This window comes from Dipteris shenzhenensis, chromosome 5, assembly GCF_047967505.1.
Source record: "Dipteris shenzhenensis isolate YYH24624 ecotype China chromosome 5, Dip_SZ_1.0, whole genome shotgun sequence".
Lineage (NCBI taxonomy): Eukaryota > Viridiplantae > Streptophyta > Polypodiopsida > Gleicheniales > Dipteridaceae > Dipteris > Dipteris shenzhenensis.
Window position 1 is genome coordinate 16,830,130 of NC_141600.1, and position 24,904 is coordinate 16,855,033.

The window sequence follows — 24,904 nt, forward strand, 5'->3', positions numbered from 1 at the left end:
TGATTGAGCAAGGCATATGCCACACTTGCTAGACTCTAGCGGCAGTGCTTTGACTCTCACGAGAAGTTCACACCTCCCGCCTGGACGACCTCATAGTTGGGTGGGAAGGGGCGTGCAACGAGTTGGACCAATTAAAAAAGGGGACCCGGACTAGATTTACGAAAAGGTTTGTCCGGCAGAAGGAGGCCACCCACTAAGAGGGTGGCAAAACAATCCTACTGGGGATTGAGCCCGGTCCAACTAGCTCAGAGGGACCCCTCATGTCACTCAGCCAACGGCTTGTTGCTATAATAAATGTGCAGTTCTTTTTTTTAACCTTTCTTGCAAGTGGTGTGAACCACCACCCACCCACACGTCTTTTTCAATGCACGGATAGGAAATAAGCAAGTTGGCTTGCTTGACTTCGCCGATGGCAGAGATCCATATATAGTCCAAGAGCTAGATGCAACTGAGCTCAGGATATTGAGACATTTGCAGATGCCCCACAGGTGACAGGATATGGACGACATCTACTTGAGCTAGGGGCAGTCCACGACCTGATCATTTATAAAGGTCTTCAAAGATGGCCATCTTCTAGAGGACTCACCTGATTACCACATGGTGGTGGATGTAGTACGGTGGACTAACTACTAGGCCCACTAGATTTTGTCTCGCGAATACACGACTTTGTCATCCCCCCCCCCAACTCCGAGCTGACCACTCATACTTGGCCTTCCATATCTCTGCCATTATGCCACCTACAGGGAGATCCCCCCCGCACCTACACGCATCCAAATCCACTTTGACCGTGCCCTTGACCCAATGTACATGAGTCACTTAGCCAGAGGGCTCCCGGCTCTACTTGGAGATGATGTAGACCTCGCCAATGCCTCCAACACCCTTGTCTCTCTGGTACAGGACCCTTCTACCATATCATTTCCCACGACCAGACCCATGCGGGTCCAAGATGGGAAGATGCCCCAAAACCTTTGGTTTGATGACGAGTGCAAAGAGGCGAGAGCCCACTTGAAACAGGAGCGGGATTTGGGTCACCTGACACCACCCGAGACACAAAGGATCTTTCAACGATTGACACGCCGTAAGAGGCGGGCCCTCACACATAGGATAGACAAGATTGTCACATCTTTTCGAGGAGGAGACCCAGCCACCGGATGGGGGTTTCTATCAAAGGGGAAGCCACCTATTCCCATCACCAATCCAGATGTGTGGCACACGTATGCATGTTCCCTCTATGATGCCCAGATGCAAACACCATCGGATATCTCCTCTATGCCTAGGCCCACTACTTCACCACATAGAATGTACGGGCAGCACTTCGCAAATTACACAATCGGAGAGCGCAGGACCATGAGGGCCTACAGACCGAGCACTTTGCACATGGACAGAAGGTCCTAGCACAGATGTTCAGCTGGGCTGTGTGTCACAATTTCCCACCTACTTGGAGTACTACCACTATTGTACAGATACACAGCCGGAGACCCTATAGAGACTGGGAACTACCGTACCCTCATCTCTAGCCAAGATTTATGGATCAGTTTTAAAGAGGGAGCTCAGCAGCCACACAGAGGCTCCGAGACAACGCGCACTAGGGCAGCTAGGATTCCGGAGACAACAGGAGGGCTATCATTGAGGAGGCGAGGTCTAGACACCAGAAGGTCTACACATGCTTTGTAGACTTTCACAAGGCTTTTGACATTGTCCCAAGGTCCCACATGATTAGGAGACTACATGAGCTCCAGATTCCAGAGACATTGATATGGAGGATGATGAGCATGTATGAGTCCAACAGAGGCAGAGGTCGCGCCCCAGGTGGTCTATCGGATTGGGTCGAGAGCACAATCAGAGTGAAGCGGGGCTTTACATTGATAAGATCACTTCCTTCACAGACCGCCTGGGAGGCAAAGAATCACTACTGGCCTATCTCATGATACAGATATTGCTATACGCCAATGACATAGTCCTTATCTCATCCTCAGCAGAGGGGCTGCACACACACAGAGGAGCTGCACACACACTTGGAGGCCCTAGAGGTATTCTGCATAGAGAGAGACCTGACACTCAACCTTGGGAAGACCAAGGTTATGGTCTTCAACACCTCACATGCAGTGCTCCGTCAACTCAGCTTCACTTATCGAGACGAGCCAGTGGAGATAGTGCAATCCTACACCTATTTAAGAGCAGTCTTCACAAGACCCCTTTTCACTATGACACATGCAGCCCATGCACAACTCACACGGGAACGAGGTGCCCTAGCCCGATTGGAAAGACAGTGCTTCTAGGCACACTTTAGATCCACCGACAAAGTGTTGGCTCTTCGATACACTAGTGCGGCCGACTGCCATGTATGCAGCACCCTTTAGGAGATGTGACAGAGTGGAGGAGATTTGAGCGGCTACATGTGACTATGAGATCTAGGATGATTCAAAGCAAGCCCTCAGTACCACATAAGATAGTACAGGCAGAGTTCACCATGACACCACTGCAGATGGATGCCATCTTCTAGACCGTGACATTCATTCACAGAGCCTGGGACTTACCCCATTGGAGACTACCGAGAATGGCTCTGGAGTCATCCAGACGACTAGCTGAGAGCGGGGCAAACACATGGTATGCACTTATATCCACATGGTTTGCCAGACACAGGATTCAGATGGACAAGCTCCCTCCCTTTCAGTACAGTATGGATGCACCCCCTAAGTTGATTCCACAATATGAGATTAACCGTATCATACGGTTAGACCTCCTCCAGCTCTACACATCTTGGGCTTGGAGGGGAGATCAAGAGCTCCCTACCAAGACCCAGTTCTACCGCGACCATTCCTGAGAGTCTCGGAGGAGGGATTCATCATCAGACCCCAGTATCTTGAGGACAAGGGTGTCTCACATGCACTGAGGATCGCCATTGGGCAGATGCGGGTTTCATTTCATCAGCTGAGGATTGAGACAGGGAGAGCAACAAGTATATCCAGAGAGCAATGGATCTGCATGTTATGCACACTAGGAGAGATTGAGACAGGGGAGCACTTTCTCTGCTCCTACCCAGCCTACTACGAGATCCGGGGACGATACCATTGTCTTTATCAGGATGGGAGTGGGTTCGGTCCACTGTCGCGATTGATCCATCTCCATGACCAGGTCTGCATTAGGCTCTATCTACTTGAGATGCGCCACCACAGAGTACGACAGATTAGGGAGCAACAGGAGGGGACCAGACCACAAGATACATAGGCTAACCAAACACAACGGCATGTCACAGATTTCTATACATTTGAGTCAGCTCCATAACATAGTGAGGTGGAGGAGCTAGCTGATGTGCGGGCGGTATGGATTGCGGAGAGAGGATTGCAGAGGCTGCCCGTGACACGGGGAGAGACCAGAGCACACTCGATTGAGGTCTGACCTATCACAGCTTCCTCAAAGGAGACTGCCTGAGACGAGGGGTCACTCTGAACATAGATCATCGGGTTCACAGATCGAGGAGACCATGCCCTCCTCCGCCACCACAGAATGAGATGGCCAAACAGACGTAGATCAGAGACATCTTCGCTGCTCATAGACGAGCCACCACAGTGCTGGGTTTCGGATTCTGAGTTCCAGTTCCAGTTCCAGCTCTCTTCCTACTTCAGATAGCACATGATATAACATGGCATGATATGATATGATATGACATGTTTTGTATTCGATTTTGCTTGAGCTATTGAGCTCTTATTTCAGCATAGTACTCAGCAAGGGCCTTAGCACACCCTTTGCTCCAGCCCTTTGCGGCTTGTATGAGTCTTTTCCCTTTTTGGTGTTTTCCACACTTTGTCCTATAGGCCCGCAAGGCCTCCCGCGGACGTTAATCTCTCTCTCTCTCTCTCTCTCTCTGCGAGCCCACACATGCAGGCATGTGTGTACGTGTACACGTGTGTATGTGTGTGCATGCTCGTGCGTGCGCGCATGTGTGTGTGCATTTGTGAGATTTTATCAGATTAAGACTTCAAAATTCTCATTGAATAATGTTACAACTTTGTGCAGATATCGCAAGCATAATCACATGATGTCCAAAGAATAGAATGAACAGTCAGTCCACATTGCTTGACATCAAATTTTCCAATTCAAACAGACATATAAATCTCCTGGTTCTGAATAGATTTTAAGTTCTTTTCAAATTATATGATGACTTAAATATGACATTTTGTAAAATTGTCGATAGTTATGTATCTACTGATGATGCCTATAAAAGTTTAAGAAATTTGTTACCTTTCTCAAGACTTCTCTTGTGACCTGATAGCGTGCTCTCTCTAAAAGGACTTTTCCTCCAATTCTCCTGGCCATCTTTTGAAGTTATCACCATTCATACATGAGAGCCATGTCCCAATTTCAAATAAAATGTCAAGAAATAAGGTCCTTTAAAAGCAGTAGAAACTTTCAAATTACACAAAAGAACACATGCCCCCAAAAAAACCATCATCATAAAGGATAATAATGCTCATTTGTTTTTTACCATATTTTGAAGGGTCGAAATTGTGAAGACGCTCCCTCCCTGTAATTGAAAAAGGGAAAACATCCAAGCGTGACATAATCATCATCATTTCCATCTTTATATTTCAGCAAAAGAAGACCAGGAACGAAAGCATAGGACCTTAAAGATATTTTAAACACTCGCAAGCCTTTGATATTAGAGATGGAAATAAGACATCCTGCCCTCGGCTTATCAATTACAAGCAGATATCATTAAATTTTAATTATAATGACAATCAATGTTGCTGGGCTTAGGACTGAGACGTGACAAGCTTGTGTGGCCAACTAGGTCAGCCAGTAGTGGCTGAAGAAAACCAAAGCTAGAACAGATTCCAGAATGACTGCATTTTGGTGATGCACCTGATCCCAGTCCTGAGGATCTTTCACCCTTTTCCAATGCTTGCACACAGCCAAAGAATGAGGGCTTTGTCTCATACCAAATGATATTTGAGCTTTTAGTCAGGGTTGGAAAACCATGGTTGATTTCCTATATATGCCGCCATCTTCCTAGATATGCCTCTTGGGACTTTTAGTCTACAATATGCCTCTAGGGACTCAGCCTACAATACTAACAGTGTCTCTAAATCAAGAGATATGTAGATGCCTGAGTCAATCGTATGAAAATGTGGATTCCCTCGTTACAAGGTCCTTGAGAAAGGGCTTTGTGCAGCAACTTCCATCTAGAATTGGTGACCACACATCTCAAGTCGCGATAAGAGTACACAATGTAAATTAGCAAATTAGTCAATGAGTGCAGGTTTGACGCATGCACGGACAGGAGGGGTAGCAGGTCTCTGAATAGTATTGCAAGTGATAAAATGGGCAATTCAAAGTATTAGGTAATGCAAATTGAAGGAAGGATGAAGCACCAGAGAGCATTCATGTTAGCAATCTAGAGCTAAAAGAAGTAAAAACAAGGCAAATGTAGAAGCAAGAGAAGAGATGTCGAATGAGAAGAGATGTCCAACTTCCCATTGATCGTCTCTCTTTTTTAATTCATCCGCTTCTTGGACTCAAATGTGGAAGGCTATATAGTGATGATTGATGACCTTGTTGACGTTGAGACCCAAAATCTAAATAAACTCCCATCAATTTCTTCTCCAAAGCACATGCCACTTTCATTTATTTTCTCAGAGACGCCAACGTTGAGTGTGGTTGACAACTGTTAGTGATGAGTGCAAGGAGAGAAAGTAGAATAAATGAACAATCCAGATATATGTGAGGGAAAGAGTGAGAGGGAGTGGAACGATGGAGACAGAGAGAGAGAGAGACACTAGGAAGTGTGGGTGTGTAAAATGTGTTGAGCCACACCACAAACTCAAGAGTTTTATTAGGATTAGGTATTCACCCTATGACTGTCTTAAGACAGTCATAGGGGTCATAACTTTTAAAGGGTGGCAATGTGCCTTTACCCCAACAACCTCCCACCTAAAGGCCAATGTGCCTAAAGGGGAGAAAAGGATAAAAAGTACAGCAATATACAGTTACTGTATACAAGACCATAAAATAAGAATGGTCTCATCCTAATCCCATGATATGGCGACAATGTGCAAACCGCTCTGTAGGCAAGCTCTTAGTGAGCAAATCTGCAGGATTATCATCAGTATGCACCTTCACAAGCTCAAGCCGCTTGTCTTCAAGTACCTCCCTGATGAAATGGTATTTCACATCTATGTGCTTGGTCTTCTGATGAAAGACCGGATTCTTTGCCAACATGATAGCACTCTGACTATCACAATGCAAAACTGGCATATCTCCTGTAATGCCCAAATCTCCCACCAGCCGAGTAAGCCATATTGCTTCCTTGCAAGCCTCAGTGGCTGCAACATATTCAGCTTCAGTGGTTGACAGTGCAATGCATTTCTGCAACCGAGACACCCATGATATAGCACCTCCTACAAATGTGAAAATATAACCGGTAGTAGACTTCCGGTTATCTGCATTCCCTGCATAGTCTGAATCTGTAAAACCATGCACCAATGCATCCTACCTACCATAGCATATGCACAAGTCTTTAGTACCCTTGAGATACCTCAAGACGCCTTTCACTGCTTCCCAGTGCCGCTTGCCTGGATTTGCCATATACCTGCTGATGACTCCCACCGCAAAAGCAATATCCGGACGAGTGGCAACCATGGCATACATCAAAGAACCAACTGCAGATGCATACAGAACCTTGGCCATCTCAGCCTTATCATCATCTGATCTGTGGCTGTCCTTACTGCTGAGTTTTAAATGTGGAGGAAACGGGGTACTAATAGACTTCCCCCCCTCCATTTTAAACCTCTGCAGTACTTTGTCAATGTACTCCTTCTGTGACAGAAACAAAAGTCCCTTGGACCTGTCACGAATAATCCGCATACCAAGAATATGGTTTGCATCACCCAAGTCTTTCATATCAAAAGACTTATGCAGTTGCTTCTTCAAAGCACTAATCTCCTGCTGAGATTTGCTGGCAATCAGCATGTCATCCACATATAGAATGAGTAGCATCAAACTGCCATCCTTTGCCCGTTTGGTGTACAAGCAGTGATCGGTCTCACACCTATGATACCCTTGGGACTGCATGAAGGCATCAAACTTCTTGTACCATTCTCTTGGCGCCTGCTTGAGTCCATACAAGCTCCTCTTGAGCTTACACACAAGCTGCTCTTTCCCTTTAACAGCATATCCCTCTGGCTGACTCATGTAGATCTCATCATGGAGATCTCCGTGAAGAAAAGCAGTCTTCACATCCATCTGACATAAATCCATGTCCTCATGAGCAACAAGAGCTAACACTGCTCTCAAAGTAGTCATCTTGACTACAGGGGAAAAGATTTCATCAAAGTCAATGCCCTTATCCTGCTTAAATCCCTTGGCAACCAATCTGGCCTTATACCTCGGTAAAGCAGACAGGGTTATCTACAGCAGCCTGCTGCTGCATATTAATGGGCATTCTTTGCTGTCCGACATCATCATAAACAACCCTCCTGTATTCCACAGGTCGCACGGGTTCTTTGTGTACACAATCCTCTTTAAAGATGACGTCATTGCTGCGTATAATCTTCCGTTTGACAGGATCCCATAACCTGTACCCCATTTCACCTTCGTCACCGTAACCCATGAAGATGCATCTGAAAGACTTTGGCTCCAGTTTGGTGCGCAGTTCTTTGTGTACATGAGCAAAGCACTCGCAGCCAAACACACGTAAGTGCTTATATGAAGGTGGCTTGCCAGACCACACCTCCTCTGGCACTTTCAACTCCAAAGCCTTGTTCGGCGACCTGTTAATTAGGTGAACTGCTGTTTCCACGGCTTCTGCCCAAAAGCCATGGGGCAATGCAGCATAAGACAACATACATCGAACTTTCTCCTGAATAGTTCGATTCATCCGCTCACTCACACCATTTTGAGATGCATTATGAGGGGCTGTGAGTTCCTGTTTAATGCCCTTAGCTTCGCAAAACTGTACAAAAGCATGTGACACATACTCACCCCCATTATCGGATCTGAGGCATTTCAGCCTGCGTCCTGTCCGATTCTCAACTTGAGCGACAAACTTCTTGAAAGCATCTAAGGCATCGCTCTTATGCTTCAAGAAATAGACCCACACTTTGCGTGTGGCATCATCAATAAAAGTAATGAAATACTTTGCACCCCCTAGTGATAGATGTGGCATCTCACACAAATCAGTGTGCACTAGATCAAGCGGTGCTCTATTCTGGGGAGTTCTCCTCTTATGAGGAGTCATAGAATGCTTTCCAAAAATGCAATGATCACAAGTAGGCAAATCTGAAAATGAAAGAGACGGCAGATAACCCAAACGTGACAGTTCTTGCATTCCTTTAACGGACATGTGTCCCAACCGGCTATGCCACAATGAAACCTTCGGCAGCTCGGTTATGGCAACAACATGATTACCTGCACTGGAAACATAATACATCAGAAGAACATAATACATCAGAAGTACATAATACATCAGAAGAACATAATACATCAGAAGAACATAATACAGCAGAAGAACATAATACATCATGTCTGTCACTGTCACTGTCCTCTGCTGCAACATTCACTGCATCCAAGTCATCTGCCTTGGCCTTGCCTTTGCCTTTGCTTCCACTGCCTGCATCCTTTGTCTCAGCCTTCTTGGCTTTCTGATCCCGTATAAACTTGAAGCACTTAGACTTCACATGTCCCTTCTTGCCACAGTAAAAGCATTCAATATCCTTTTTGCCACGGGACTGACTGCGGGATTTGGACTTGCCAACAGATCTCCCCTTCTGCTGAGTCCTACCTCTTTCCTGTACCTGCAAAGCATTGGAAGACTTGCTGCCCATATTATTCTTCCTGCTCATCTCCTCCATAAGGAGAGAGCTCTCCACATCAGCATACATAAGAGTGACATTTGAATTTGACAGAGTGGTCTTGAAAGTGTCCCAACTCTCAGGGAGGGTACACAACAAGAAAGTAGCCTTGAACTCCTCATCAAGGTTCAATCCCTGAGCAATAAGCTGTGTAAAGATGGCATTGAACTCACTCAAGTGTGAGGTCATAGCTGTACCTTCCTTCGAAGGTCGACAAGCTTCTTCAACCAATAAACCTTACTGGCTGAACTCTTTTGGGCATACAACTCTTCTAGCCTCTGCCATAGGCCATAAGAGGTCTTTTCAGCCTGAACATTGAACATAAGAGAATCAGTGAGAGTAAGCATAATAGCAGCCCTTGCAGACAAATCAAGCTCCTCCCACTCATCATCTGCCATCCCAGATGGCTTGACACCCTTCACCCTTATGGGCTTAGAAATCTTCTTTAGCAGAAGTACATTCAAACACTGTTCTGCCCATAATGCATAATTGTGTGCCCCTTCCAATTTCTTTATGTTCAGTATTGAAGATTCACTTCCCCCTGATGCCATATCAGATAAGGAAAGTGCCTGACTCCCTGTAAGTCAAAAAATGACTAAATAAAATTCTGATTTCTCAGAAAACCTGCTCTATCAAGAGCCAGGAGCACTCACAATAGTGCTGTTTTTACTGTCAAAAAATCTGCAGCAAAACAGAAAATTTTCCCTCCAGTCACTGTACCTTCTGACACATTGTATCGTGCTCAAATAGGCATAAAACAGTAACTTCAGAATGCTGCAGCTGTTCCACAAGTGCTTTATCAGTGCATCATCATCTGACGAAGCACAAAACACTGCTGTCCTGGACACTTCTCCCACCTCAGATGAGGTATTGCACTGATTTTATATGCATAAACCGCTTGTCATACACTGTTTTGTCCACTGAAAAAGGCTCCAAACACCTCAGCCTGTCACAAACCTGCAACAAAGTATGGGACAAATCCCAAGCAATCACCCTTCTGCCAAGGGGATAAAAGGCATCTGAAGGTCTCAAACAGTAACTCAAGTGCTCACAAGCAAAATCTGGGCAAAAGCCCCTTGATTTGACACCTGTACCAAGTGAAAAACACCTCAACACTGAGGTAGCATACAAAAAACAGCGCTCTCCTGGCACTTTCACCTGACAAAGTAATGCATAAACTGCCTGTGTGCACAGTGGCAACACAGATCCCAACGTACAAACACCGAAAAGAAAATCTTTTGAGCACTGTCAACGATGGACAGTTAGGGACCGAGTAAACTCGATGCGCCCTGGCCAAGCGTGGCTCAACTGAGATTTTCAAAGTGTCGTACACAGAACGTGACCTGCAAGAAATGTCACTAAGTACACTGCGGAAACAAGACCAATGTGGGCACCCTGGCTCCACACTGCCTCAAGGCATACACTGCATACACTTCCAGGCAAAAGCCCTTTGAAATTGTCACCCGAAAACTGAGATTTGCACTCAGCAAAAGCATAAAAGCCCTCTGCAAATTAAGGCATCTGACCTTCCCGAAACAAAATAACTGTGCAACCACCACACACTGTGGCACTAGTCACCTCAAGCACGAGGGACACGAGTGTACTTGCTGTACCTCAAACACACAGTTTAGAACTGAAAAATTCCGGGAATGCAGAGCAGAGTGCTCTCTCTTTTCCTTCTTCCCCAAAAAAAAAAAACCTGTGCCTGATGTACCTTCTGTACCTGCGTAGGGTACCTGCTGTACCATGTACCTGCGAGGGCACGGATCCCCAAAAAAAAAATTCGACCTATACATGCTTGTCACGGCGTCCGTACAGCCGCGTCCGTACAACTGGTACGGTATGGCTGCCTGTACGGCTTCCGCACAGCCGGTACGGCTGGCCGTACCTGTCGCGGCTGGTCGTACCTGTACGGCTGCCTGTGCAGCCTGGTTGCGCGGCCGGTACTGCGCGCTGCGCGCGGCCGGTGCTGTACGGTGCGCGCGTTGGCTGCGCCCGCCTGGTAGCGGGTAGCAGCTAGCTGCTGTTGCAGCTATAGCTGCTCGCGCAGCTGCTCCTGCGCGCTGGCTGCCTCGCCCTGCTCGCGCGCGCTGCTGCCCTGCTCGCTGCTGAGGGCACGAGGCCCGAGGGGAGAGGGAGGGGTAGAGAGAGGGGTAGACCGAAGAGAGAGGGAGAGAGTGGCTCTGATACCACTTGTGAGGGAAAGAGTGAGTGGAACGATGGAGACAGAGAGAGAGAGAGACACTAGGAAGTGTGGGTGTGTAAAATGTGTTGAGCCACACCACAAACTCAAGAGTTTTATTAGGATTAGGTATTCACCCTATGACTGTCTCACCCTATGACTATCTTAAGACAGTCATAGGGGTCATAACTTTTAAAGGGTGGCAATGTGCCTTTACCCCAACAATATATAACTGAACAATCCAAGTAGAGAATGTAGAATAAATAGTATTTTGTAACAAGTCCTCTCTTATATAGAGAGAGAAGCATCCCTTTTCAACTGTTAGTGATGAGTGCAAGGAGATAAATTAGACAACTGTTAGTGATGACAACTGTTAGTGATGAGTGCAAGGAGAGAAAGTAGAATAAAAGAACAATCCAGATATATAACCGAACAATCCAAGTAGAGAATGTAGAATAAATAGTATTTTGTAGCAAGTCTGCTCTTATATAGAGAGAGAAGCATCACTTGAAAAGGGTGTGTATGGGCTTGACCCTTTATGAGAGGGTGTACAATTTATAGCTACAAATAGATATGTCCCTCTTCATAAAAGTGTGTGCCACTTGTTAGACACCCATCTTCATCAAATTAACCTCATCTAAGGACAAGTCACATGGTAACTAAGCTCCCCAAGCGCCTGCTACTCCCCTCATCCACTTCCTTCCCCTTCAGCTGTCATCTTGCTACCCTCTCAGCCTGCCGCCCCTATCCCGCTCCTCCCCTTTACTGGCTTTCAGTCGCACCTTCCTGCTCAACTTCTCTCTCAGCCCACCCCTCTTGCTTGGCCTCCTATCCGCCCCCTCTCAGCCTTTCCCTTCTGCCCCTCTCAGCCACCCCTGACCTTAGTTTGCACCTCACCTCCTCCTGCTGGACCCCTACCTGCCCCATTCTGTCCCCCCCACCCCTCCCTTGCCCTCATTTCGTCCTCTCATCATGCCCCTCTCTCAATCTGCCCCTCCTCAGACTTCTCAGCCCACGTCTCCAATCGACCCGACCTTTCCCTCAGCCCATCCCCTGCCCTTCCCTCAACTCTCCTTTTCCCTTTTCCCTTATCTCATACTCATCGATCACCCCCCCCCCCAAAAAAAAAAAAAAATCACTCCGTCTCGTCACACAATCTGACCCCCTTCTCCTCACTCACTCACTCACACACTCCTTCACCCAACACACAGTCCTGTCATACTCTCACTTTTGCACACACACCCACATCCTTCCATTACACATATGCCCTCACTCACTTTTTCACTCTCTACCTCTAGCAAGAGTGGAAATGATTTAACCGAGATTTGAATCAGCCCTTTCATCCTTGACTAGCATACAAGCATCTAGCTAGTCCCCTTCCACCTCCACCAGCAGGGAAAATCATTCTTTCATGCAAGACAACTCGAAGGACACCACTACAGAGCATGGCCACACTTAGGCAGGGTTTTTGGTTCTCACCCTTTAAGAAACCAGGCTAGGTACCTCGAGCGCTCAGGCCCAGGGCAGCAAGCCCTCCTCCTCCATATCCTCCTCCTAAACCCCCATCATCAGGCTCAAGTTTGGAGAGTGGTGCTAGACCACAAACACCCCCACCCCCCTCTGCCATGCCACATCTGCCCTCCACTCATTCCTACTTCTCCAAACTGTTTTGCAACCATTACAAAGAATAAGGAGCCTTTTTGGGAGAAGGACGATATGGTGATGACAAGGATATTGGAAATCTCTGTGATGATTTTAATGTTGAGGTTAGAATCCTAGCGATGAGGACATATAGGGGTATTTCAGCTCGAACAACCCCCCAGTCTTGTTGGTCCAAAAAAAGGATGGAATTTTCTGAATGTATGTAGATTATCGTGTGTTGAATAAGATGACCACTAAGAACAAGTTCCCATTCCCCGTATTGATGATTGTCTGGACCTTCTAGGAGGTGCTACAGTTTTTAGCAAGATTAACCTCAAGAGCGGATATCATCAGATCCGCATACGTCCACAAGATGTACATAAGATGGCTTTCCGTACTACTTTTGGGTTATATGAATTTCCGGTTATGCCTTTTGGATTGACCAATGCATCAGCCACTTCTAATAGGATGATGGATAGAAATTTTAGGCCACACAGACGCACTTTCTTTGATGATATCATCATGTTCTCCAAATCAATCGATTTGAAATCTGGAGACTTTCCCTTTTTGTGCATGACATTTCCGAGAGGCTAAAGTTGCATTCATGGTTTACAGCATCTAGCCACAGTTTTCTTAGAAATTCGCAACCATAAGCTTTATGTACATGGTAAGAAAAGCGAATTATCTTGGTCATATCATTTCTAAGGATGGTGTGTAAATGAATCCTGCAAAGATCCAATCTATATAGGAATGGCCTAAGCTGAGACCCGTACATGAAGTACGCAGTTTTCTAGGGTTATGCTCTTATTACAAGCGCTTTATTCGACATTTTGCCAATATTGTACCACCACTCCGTGATTTGACCAAGAAAAATACGGTTTTCAGACGGGGGGAACATCGAAAAACATCCTTCAACACTCTTAAGGAGAAATTGACCACTGAACCCGTTCTTGTCATCCCCAATCTATATAAACCATTTAATGTAGACTGTGATGCATGTGGGGATTGTATTGGAGCTGCTCTGCATTAGGAGGAGCATGTGGTGACCTACAAAAGTTAGAGGTTGCTAATACTAAGAAGCATTTGCAAGTTTATGAAAAATAATTGTTGGCTATTATTCATGCTAGGACCATCTGGAAACATTATCTTTTAGGGGCTGATTTCACAGTCAAGATTGGCCATCAAAGCCTTGAGTATTTCTTAACCCAGACCAAACTCTCTGAAAAGCATATGAAGTCGGCAAACCTTTTGTCTATGTTTCATTTTCAGATTGTTCATAGGCCAAGAGTGCAAAACAAAGTAGTGGATGCCCTATCTCAAAGGCCCCACGTAAATAATTTTAGTATCACTTATCATCAAGATCTTGAACAATTGTAGACCTAGTATTAACAAGAGGGAGATTATGCAAGTGTTGAGTCAACCAACCTCGGGAAGGATGATTGCTTGTGTGTTTCTTTTGGCCAAGTATGCGCAGAGATATTCATCATTTTGTTTCTGAACGCCTTGTTTATCAGAAAGTTAAATATGACAGGCATAAGACACCTGAACTATTAATGTCTCTTCCAGTACCGCAGACACTTTGGGAGAGCATTGCAATGGATTATATTTTCAATCTCCCGAGGTAGAAACACGAAAATTATGGGATCTGGACTATCATTGATAGATTCACCAAGAACGCACAATTTATACCTGTTCGGAAAACCATCAACCTGATCATATATGGCTTAAGGTATTTTTAGCACAAGTTTTCAAACATCATGGTATGCCTAAGTCCATAGTAAGTGATAGAGATTGCAATATGACCAGCCTATTTTGGAGAGCTTTGTTTGATAATATGGGACCTAAGCTGGACTTTACTTCTTCCTTTCAATCCCAATCTGGTGGGCTAAGTGAAATAGCCAATTCCACTATTTTACACATGCTGAAATGTTATGTGACTGATCAAAAGGCTGAGTGGGAAAGATATCTCCCATAGGTGGAGTTTGCTTACAACAATACCATCCACAGCTCCACAGGGAAGGCCCCTTTTGAGGTAATTTATCATAAGGTTATTCTCCCACCCATACTTAGGACAAAAGATGAAGTTTTTGCTGTTAATCAATATGTCTGAGATTTGAAAACAGCTCACAAGCAGGTTAGGACAGCAATTGCCTATCTCAGAAAAAAAGAAAGAAAGCTGCAGGTAAGCATCAGAGGCAGCTAGACCTTCAAATTGGCGACTGTGTGCTCCTCAAATTTGAAAAGTTGAAAGATAAAAGGTACGAAATATGTCTATCCAAAACTGTCCACCAGGTATTCTGGGCCATTTTCGGGTCACAGATGAAATCAATGAGCTTGCTTACAGGCTGGATCTACTTAAGCATTGGAAGATTCATAATGCATTTCATGTGAGTCTTCTAAAGAAGTAAAAGGGTTCTCAGCCAACTGAAAGAGCCACCAAAAGTGGATGAATTGGATGAAATCCTTCTTTAAGAATTATTCAGCGCTTGATGCCAAGTGGGTTGATGAAGGTTATTTCGCAGAATACCCACAGATCCTACACGTGTATAAGGAATGCCCTGGGAATATGAATGCTTTGTTGGAAATAATGAGTCACATAGAAATGTGAAAAAGTTATTTTAAAAAGTCCAGATATTAATAAACAGCTTTGGCATTTTTCCTTAGAATACACTTCTATTCAGAACAAAATCAGCTACTGAAAACCCCATGTAAGGCTGAATGTTTTTCCATAGGATTTTCGGTCTTCCTCTATAAGAAAAAACACAGCACAATGCGATTTGGAATGCGGAATCCTTGGTCTGCAAGTAAGCATCTTTAGCACTGTGTTGCATTTAGCAGGAGAGAGCCAGCCTTGGATTGCAGGGCTAACCAATTTTGTAAAACAATGTGCTTTTTTAACTTCGAATGGATTAAAACTATCAGACGAATGCAACATTTTAAAAAAAGGAAGGGTCACCAGCTAAAACAAGTAAGCAGGCTCATTAAAATTTCAATCCAAAGAAAAAGTATAATCTACCTAGACTCAATGAATCAATACAATGGAATATTAAGTACACTTTCTCAATTATCCTCAACCTATTAAACAAAACAATTGCAGTCACTAACTCTAATTGGACTTAGGAAAGCATCAATATCACTTAACATATCTATTGATTAAATTTCAGTCTACACTATATAGAAGATCAAAGAGCATTTGAGGCACCACAAACAGGAGATCCTATTCTAGTCAATAAATACAACTCAAGCAAAAAGACTCTATCTTCACAAATGCTTGCTTGGTAAATAAATAACTTATTCCTTTTTTGTGTAGTACCAAATCTACAAGAGCATTGTTGTATGATATCACCTTTAACATGACCTTCAGGATTTCTTCACCACCCAGCTTGAGAGCCACAAGTAGGTAGGAGCGCAATTTTTTAGGATCTTGTGGCACATGAGCTTCTTTAGCTGGAAACGTTACACTCTGGTGCTTCCAAGGAGATCGTAAAAATGATTCTGATTCATTGCTGCATAGAAGCTAGCTTAAAAGTATCAAACATGTGGTCACTGGACAAAGGACAGAATGCAAGATCAAGAAACCATTCAAAAAGCAGAAGCAAAGTCCTATGGTTTTAAAAAATCATTTCTATTAAATTTACATTGAAACATTCCTAGCAATAACAAAGGAAACCCATGTCCTTAGGATGAGCGCTGACATTCATTAGGTTGGCTCTTACGATATAAAATTATAAACATAACAGGAGAGGATATCAAAGTTTAATAGCAGAATCTTGTGTTTGGGAGTGGACTGTAGCCAAGCATGCTCAATAATGTGCCGCCATTACTCCTTAGTAATCGAAGAGCAAGCTAGGTTTTGCATTATGCCTCTATATGGAACTGTTGGCAGTAAGGCTCATAGGTGATGCTAAATGTTTAGGTTAGAATGGGCACGTGATTTGACTGCATGAGGAGGTGAGTTCATATGTGGATCATTTACAGCTATTGGTCCATGCACGAGAAGGGAGTGATTGGTCATTCTATGCATGAACGAACACTTGGCAAGTGATGGCGCAGTTATCTGATGTGGAGAATTGTAGAAGCGGTGATGGTGACTTCTATATCTATGATAATGGCAATAGAATCGGTCTTTTTGTCCCTTCCAAGCTTCCAGAGCTTGATGAGAGTCATTTTGTGTCGGTTGTCTTTGTGTTGCAGCTGCACATAATGCAGTAGAGGTCTTTCTAGGTATAGTTGATAGCCAGTCTTCTTCTCAGTTGTAATCACAGCAACAAGGCCGGTAGGCATGCGCTGTTAGTTCTAGAGTCTGATCAGTTTTTGAGTGCTTACTAAGAAATTGGTTGTCTCCATCTGTGTGTCGATTTATATTGAGTTCTTGATTGCATGTGGACTTCAATCGACCTTTCATGAATTAATCGTGTCGTCACATGAGAGGAACGGGTTGTGTTGTTAAAGAATTGCATGCATTATAAACAAAGCTCTAAACCTATCAAGAACAAACTTAGAAATACGGTTAGGTGAAACCTAGTCCCTTACAATATAGAGTTTATCCTCAAGGACAAGAATGTCTAAAGGAGAGTTGTATGTTACACTACAATTCACATGTGACAGCATACGGGCGACACCTGCTTGAGTTGGGAGCTGTCCACGACCTCATCATCTAAAATGGCCTTCAAAGATGGCCATCATCTGAGGGATTCACATGCTTCCCACATGGAGGCAGGACTAGCACAGTGGACTACCTACTAGGCCCATTGGCTTTTGTCTCACGGATACATGATCTCACCATACCCCCCCCCCCCCCCACGTGGAGCCGACCACTCATATTTGGCCTTCGATGTTCTTGCTACTACACTAGGAACAAGGAGAGTTCCTACCGCTACCCATACCCAGATCCACTTTGACCGTGCCCTTGATCTAGTGTATGTGTGTCACTTAGCCAGAGAGCTTCCGGCCTTATTGGAGACCGATTTAGACCTCGCCCACGCCTCAACCACCCTTGTCACAGTGATACAGGATGCTACCACCAAATCCTTTCCTACGACCCCATCTTCACGGGTACGAGATGGGAAGATGCCTCAAAACCCCTGATGATGAGTGCAAAGAGATGCGAGCCCACCTCACATGGGAGCGAGCCTTGGGTCAATTGACGTCACATGAGGCACTTTGGATCTTTCAGTGGTTGACACACCGCAAGAGACGAGCCTTCCTCACACATAGGATGGATGAGATCAGCAGATCATTTCGCGGAGGAGACCCAACCACTGGGTGGGGATTCTTCTCGGAGGGGAAGCCACCCATCCCCATCACTGGTCCGGGCGTGTGGCACACTTATGCATGCTCTTTATATGATGTCCCGAGGCAAACACCGCCAGACATGGCCTCTATGCCCAGGCCTACTACCTGTCATCTATTCACTACGCAAAATGTGCGGGCTGCACTTCACCAACTCCACAACCGGAAAGCATAGGATCACGAAGGCCTTCGGACAGAGCACTTCGCACATGGACAGGAGATCCTAGCACCGATCCTTGCACATATGTTTAACCTTGCAGTTTGTCACGGCTTCCCACCAGCATGGAGCACCACTACTATCATAACGATACACAAAGCAGGAGACCTCATGGACACCGAGAACTATCGCACCCTCATGATTGGCCACACACTGGCCAAGATCTATGGATCGGTACTAGAGAGAGAGATCAGCAGTCATAGAGAGGCACGGGGGCAACGAGCACGCAGGGCACGCAGCTTCAGGAGGTAGCACTCTACACTAGACCACATTTTCACTCTGAGGGCTATCATTGAGGAGGTGAGGTCCAGACATCAAAGAGTCTACACATGCTTCGTAGACTTTCAAAAGGCCTTCAACACTGTTCCATGATCCCGCATGATCAGGAGACTACAGGAGATGCAGATCCCAAAGATGCAAATTTGGGGTGTGATGAGCTTATATGAGTCAGTCAGAGGCAAGGTCCGTGCCCTAGGCGGTCTATCCGATTGGGTCAAGAGCACCATTGGGGTGAAGCAGGGCTGTCCTCTCTCACCGACTCTCTTTGGACTCTACATTGATGAGATCACATCTTTCATAGATCGCCTAGGTGGCGAGGGCTCATTACTAGGGGATCTCCTCATACAGATATTGTTATATGTTGATGATATAGTCCTTATATTCTCTTCAACAGAGGAGCTACAGAGAGATCTGGAGGCATTAGAGGTGTTTTGCAGAGAGAGAGAGATCTGACACCTCACAAGCAGTGACTCACCAACTTAGTTTCACCTATCGTGGTGAACCGGTGGAGATAGTGTAGTCATACACATATTTGGGAGCAACCTTCACAAGACCCATCTTCACGATGAAACATGCAGCCCAGGCACAGCTCACACAAGGGCATAGTGCTTTGGCTAGAATAGAGCGGCAGTGTTTCCAGGCGCACTTCTAGGATCCACCGAAGAAAGGCTGGCTTTTCGACACACTAGTGCAGCCAACTATCATGTATGCAGCACCTTTCTAGGGGTGCGATCTTCCGAGGACACACTGGAGGAGCTTCGAGCGGCTACAGGTGATGATGGGATCCAGGATGATCCAATGTAAGCCCTCAGTTCCACATGAGATAGTACAGGCAAAGTTCGCCATGACACCTCTCCAGGTTGATGCCATCTTTCAGACAGTGACTGTCATCCACAGAGTCTGGGACTTACCCCATTGGAGACTTCTAAGGTTGGCCCTAGAGTCATCCAGACGACTCGCAGAGAGCGGGGCAAACACATGGTATGCACGCATATCTACATGGCTTGCCATGCACGGTATCCAGATGGGCAGGCTCCCCCCCTTTTAGTACAGCATGGATGTACCTCCTGAGTCGATCCCGCAAGATGAGATCAACCGTATCATATGGTTAGACCTCCTCCAGTTTCACACATCCTGGACTTGGGGGGAGGAGCAGGACCTCCCCACCAAGACCCACTTTTATCACGACCAGTTCCTGAGAGTATCAAAGGAGGGATTCATTATCAGACCCCAGTATCTCAAGGATAGAGGAGTCTCCCATGCACTGAGGATTGCCATTGGTTGGATGCGGGTTTCGTCCCACCAACTGAGGATCGAGATAGGAAGAGCAGCGGGTATACCCAAAGAGCAGCGGGTCTGCACCCTATGTACGCTGGGGGCGGTTGAGACAAAGGAGCATTTTCTTTGTGTTTGTCCAGCCTACTACGAGATTCGAGGACGCTACCACTATCTCTACCTAGAGGGCAGTGGCTTCGGTCCTTTGTCACGATTGATCCATTTCCATGACCAGGTCTGTATCGGGCCTTATCTAATGGAGATGCAATGACACGGGGAGACACTTCTACGACAGATCAGAGAGCAGCATGGGATGGTCAGACCACTACAAGACATAGAGGGTGACCGGGCACAGCGACACGTCATAGACTTCTATACATTTGAGTCAGCCCCCGGACACAGTGGAGTGGAGGAGGAGGAGCTAGCCGATAAGAGAGCAGTCTGGATGAGCAGCCGGCACATTACCACCAAGAGAGGGGCGCAAAGGCCACATGTGACAGAGAGCCCCCAAAATACACTCTATTGAGGTCCGACCTATCACAACTTTCCTCAAGGGAGACCGACAGAGACGAGGGGTCACCCTAGACATAGCCCAGAGAATCCAAAGAGCGAGGAGACCGCGTCTCCCACCGCAACGCGAGACAGCTCAACAGACATAGATACGAGACATCTTCGCAGCCCACCAAAGAGCCATCACTATACCAAGCTTCGGTTTCATCCCAGTGCCTGGATAGATTGATTGATTGATATGGCCCACTCTGCAGTTGTAGTTGACTTTTTTTTTTCCTATGATTATGATCCTGTTAGCATAGATTAGTACTCAGCAAGGGTCCTAGCGTACCCTTTGCTTCAGCCCACTGAGGCTTGTATGAGTTCACTTTTCTATGTACATTGTCCCATAGGCCCGTGAGGACTCCCGTGGACGTTAATATATCTTTCTTTCTTTCTCTCTCTCTAGGCATCTATTCCACAGTGCACCACTAGGATCCAACTGGCAAGGCAACCTTAGACATTCACTTCTAACTTGACCCAACTGAAAGCAGCAAAGCATCCAAACCAAGATGCAAATTGTGCTCAAGGTAGCCTCAAGGCTTTCACATGCATCAACACTGTCCACTCTTTCCTAGGCACACCCTTACTTTTGAGTGCTTGCTTGAGCCTGTGGGAACTAGAAAGGACTCCAAACACAAGGAAAACACTGCAAAGACATCAACCATGTACCCGTTGTCCATGGAAGAGGAGCGAGCTCTGCTCTCACACCTGTCCCCTTTCAAGCTCTCAACAAAGTGCAGGTGTGTTCCAGCCTCCAGGTAAAGAGAAAATGAAAGAGATAGAGAGCGGAAGTCAGGCAAGAAAGAGCTGTAGACAAAAAAGGCCAGCATATCTATCCTGACGTTTCTACCTCAAGATTTGCGCCAGAAAATCCGCCTCGAGAAATGTGCCTACCTCAAATTGCTCACAAGGACCTCCTCGGGAAGCATGCCCGCCTCTAACTGCGCACCAAAAGTCCGCGTACAGCTCGATGTGCAGTCCGTACAACTCCAAAAATGAGCCTTGGGATGTGCGTCTGCATTCCGTACATTGTACGGATTGCTTTGACATGTGTGCAGCAGCAGATTAGGTAGCAAAAGCAATGCAAGAGCTGCCAACAACAAAAGTGCAAGAAATTTGTGAAGCTGCATGGAAAATTGCTCCCAACTCCTTCTGCGGGCTTTGGAATGCTTTAGGAGGGTGAGGGAAAGAGATGGTAGGTGGTAGGAGCACATGCACACACATGCATGCCATTTGGCCCTTCATTAAAGTCCTAACCACCATACCAAGGAGAACGTTGGTTGTCCTTGGCCCAACTTTAGGACCCCTCTTTAATGCCTTTGCCTTTCCCCTAAGACCTAGTGGATACACCTAGAATTTGCCCCTAGGAACTTCTAGGAAGTTTGCACTTCCCTAGCCAATCCCTCACGGCCAAACTATTACTTGACTTAACCATGGTTAACCTTGGGTTATCCACGGATTGAATTACACTAGACTTTTCACGTCCCCGTGACATACCCTCCTCTTAAAACAGCAAACTACCCAGGTTGCTGCTGAAAACTTACACCAAAAAAATAAAGAAAATAGGCAGAAATTGCCCATACCAAAATATAAATCATCTGTAAGATACAACCTGCAATGATAATATGGGCTAGGAGAGCCTGAGAGTCCATCCATAATCAATGCATCCTCTATGTGGAGTGTCTAGAACACTCATCATCGAGACCTCACAATAGAAATACTGTCAGCAAGCAGCATCTCGGGTGAGACAATCGGTGTCATCAAGCGATCTCACATGAAAGGCATTGTGTATCATCCAATTTTACGGTAGCTTCAACCTGTAAGCTACACCATTAATCCTTTCATAAACCTAGAAAGAACCATAGTACCTCATGTTCAGCTTTGTGTACACTTTGTCCTTGCCTTTCATCTTCCTAAGTCTGGCTTTCTAGAAACACAGCAGCACCCAATCACCCTCTTTCAAGAGTAGCTCGCAGCAATGTTTATCTGCTGCCGTTTGTGCTTCTCCTAGCTTTTCTGAAGGGCTGTTTTGACCTTCTGGTAGGCAACATCCAAACTTCCCACAAATCTTTCCGCTTGAAAAATCTTCTCTTTCATATGCAAAATGGGATGTACCTTCTGTTCTCCTGCCACAATCTCGAAGGGTGCTTTCCCTATAGATGAATGTATAGTGTTATTGTACGCAAACTCAACATGTGGCAGAAATTGCTCCCATTTCGATTGCTGGTCTGAAACATTACACTTGAGAAGATCAAGGGCAGTGGAGTTGGCTTCTTCTGACTGGCCATCAAATTCAGGTGCCAGGATGAAAAGAGGATGACAAATTCAGTGTGGTACCCATGTTCTCAAAGATACCTCTCTAGAAAAGACTTTCCATCCGCGGGTCTTGATCACTGACAATCAATTGAGGCATCCCGTGATGTTTGAACACATGAGACATAAAAAGTCCCGCCATTTGGGCTGTTGTAATCTTCTTCAGTACGGGAATAAAATGGGCCTGCTTGCTGAATCTGCAAATAGATCCCATCATGTCCCGATGATGTACGTGGAAGATCGCAGATGAAATCCTTGGCAATGCTCTGCTAGGGTCAATCGGGAATGGGTAAAGGCTGCAGCAATCCAGCCGGCTTCTGTCTGTCATATTTCACCTTCTGGCAGGTGATGCATGTTCTAACACATGCCTTGACATCCCGCCTCAATGTCGGCCAAAAGAAATACAGCTTTGATGGTCGCATCAATGCCTCTGTGTCCTGCAAAAGGTGGAGCAAGACTCTCGGTCAAACATTTGGCCTCAACTAGTGCGTGACACACAATCTGCCATGCATCATATTAAAAAACCCTCCTTGAGAGTATAGTGCTCATGCCTATGGCCCTCAACCAACTAATCATAAATCCATGTAAAATCAGCATCATTGGCATATTGATCCTTCATGGCATCAAGCTCATCATGACATGCAATGGTAATGGCTAAGACTTGCGGCTTAATAGACACTGCATCTCGGGGGGGCTTTCGGGAGAGTGCATCTGCAACAACATTCTTCTTTCCAGGCACATGCACAATCTGAAAATGAAACATAGAAAGAAAGTTGGCCCACCTCATGTGCTTTTCGGACACAATCTGCCATGCATCATTTAAAAGAACCCTCATTGAGAGTATAGTGCTCATGCCTCTGGCCCTCGACCAACTGATCATAAATCCATGTAAAATCAGCATCATTGGCATATTGATCCTTCATGGCATCAAGCTCATCATGATATGCAATGGTTGTGGCTTAATAGACACTGCATCTAGGTGGGCTTTCGGGAGAGTGCATCAGCAACAACATTCTTCTTTCCACGCACATGCACAATCTGAAAATGAAACATAGAAAGAAAGTTGGCCCACCTCATGTGCTTTTTGGACAGCTTTCTCTGAGTGAGAAAGTACCGCAAGGATTGGTGATTGGTCTAAACATAAAATTTATCACCTAAAAGATAATGCTTCCAAGTCGAAAGAGCATGTATGACAGCCAACATCTCTTTCTCATAGATGCCAAAATTCATTTCAGCGTCCTTGAGCACTCTACTCTCATATGCCACCACTCTACCGTCCTGCATAAGTATCCTTCCTACGCTATTTCCACACGCATCAGCTTGGACAGCGAAGGGCTTGCAAAGATCATAACATGATCGGATTGAAGGTTTCAAACTTCACAGCTGCCCCTCCCTCCTTATAATCCTTCAGCTTGCTTTGGGGGTAAGATTATTATAAAAGGGGGCTGTAAAAATGGTGGAGTCATCATTGATCCCGCAATTTGAGCCATACCACCAGTACCCATGGTGGGGTTAAACATTCCGGGTCCCACTTCCTGCATCTGTGGCATATTCCAAGTCTTGCCCATCATTAAGCATCCATGTCTGCATACCAGGCTGCATCCCAAGATTTGCATACATCATGTTGGCATTAGCAAGAGGCATTCCTCCCATCATATGCTGCTGAACATTCTGCATTCCGGGCTGCATGCTGCCCACAAAACTGCCTGGCAGTTCAGGTCCTTCCATGGGCTGTCCCACCATTGCTTGGAACACTAAACCACCTCCAAAATACCCTAGAAGCATCATAATATTGGAAAAACTTGCTGTCCCTGATTCACTGAGTGAAAGTTATTGGCATTACCCATTCTAGGGGCAACTGTTCGCCTGGGGAAGCATGCATGTGAGTCTTCTTCTACTTCTTCTTAGATGTCTTCTTGCATCCAAAAGGAGCAATACTGCCAGGAGGGGCATTACTACTAGGAGGAGCTTGTAGTAATCTCCCCGAGACTCTGTTGCAACTGTGACAAGGCTCCCACTGCACTTTGCATTCGCAACTAAAAAAAGGCATTGGGATCAAGCTCCTCAGCCTCATCTACCTCATCTCGTAAGTCCTCAATGGCATGCTCAAGAGGAACACGTTGTTCCCCACTTAACTGCTCCTCATCACCCTCACTAAAAATGAGCCTTGGGACGCGCGCATGCAATCCCTACACTGTACAGATTGCCTCGACATGTGTGCAGCAGTAGAAAAGGTAGCAGAAGCAAGCCCCTGGGACTGAATCATACATGACCTAATGGATACACCTAGAATCATAGTTTTTC

General features: G+C 45.7%; 1 protein-coding gene across 3 annotated transcripts in view; it reads right to left on the minus strand.

Annotated features, from left to right (window-relative positions):
- The window catches only part of LOC147901684 (uncharacterized), a 65,784-nt gene that overhangs the window by 11,413 nt on the left and 29,467 nt on the right, over nt 1–24,904 (minus strand). For all 3 annotated transcript variants that reach the window (XR_015541006.1, XM_087374793.1, XM_087374794.1), the window contains exons 6-8: nt 16,019–16,178; nt 4,487–4,525; nt 4,243–4,317 (exon numbers count right to left, since the gene is read on the minus strand). Coding sequence is in view for 2 of the 3 variants with exons in the window: in XM_087374793.1 (XP_087230919.1) it covers nt 4,243–4,317; nt 4,487–4,525; nt 16,019–16,178 (274 nt within the window). In the remaining variant the exon portion in view is untranslated. The remainder of the gene's footprint in view (nt 1–4,242; nt 4,318–4,486; nt 4,526–16,018; nt 16,179–24,904) is intronic.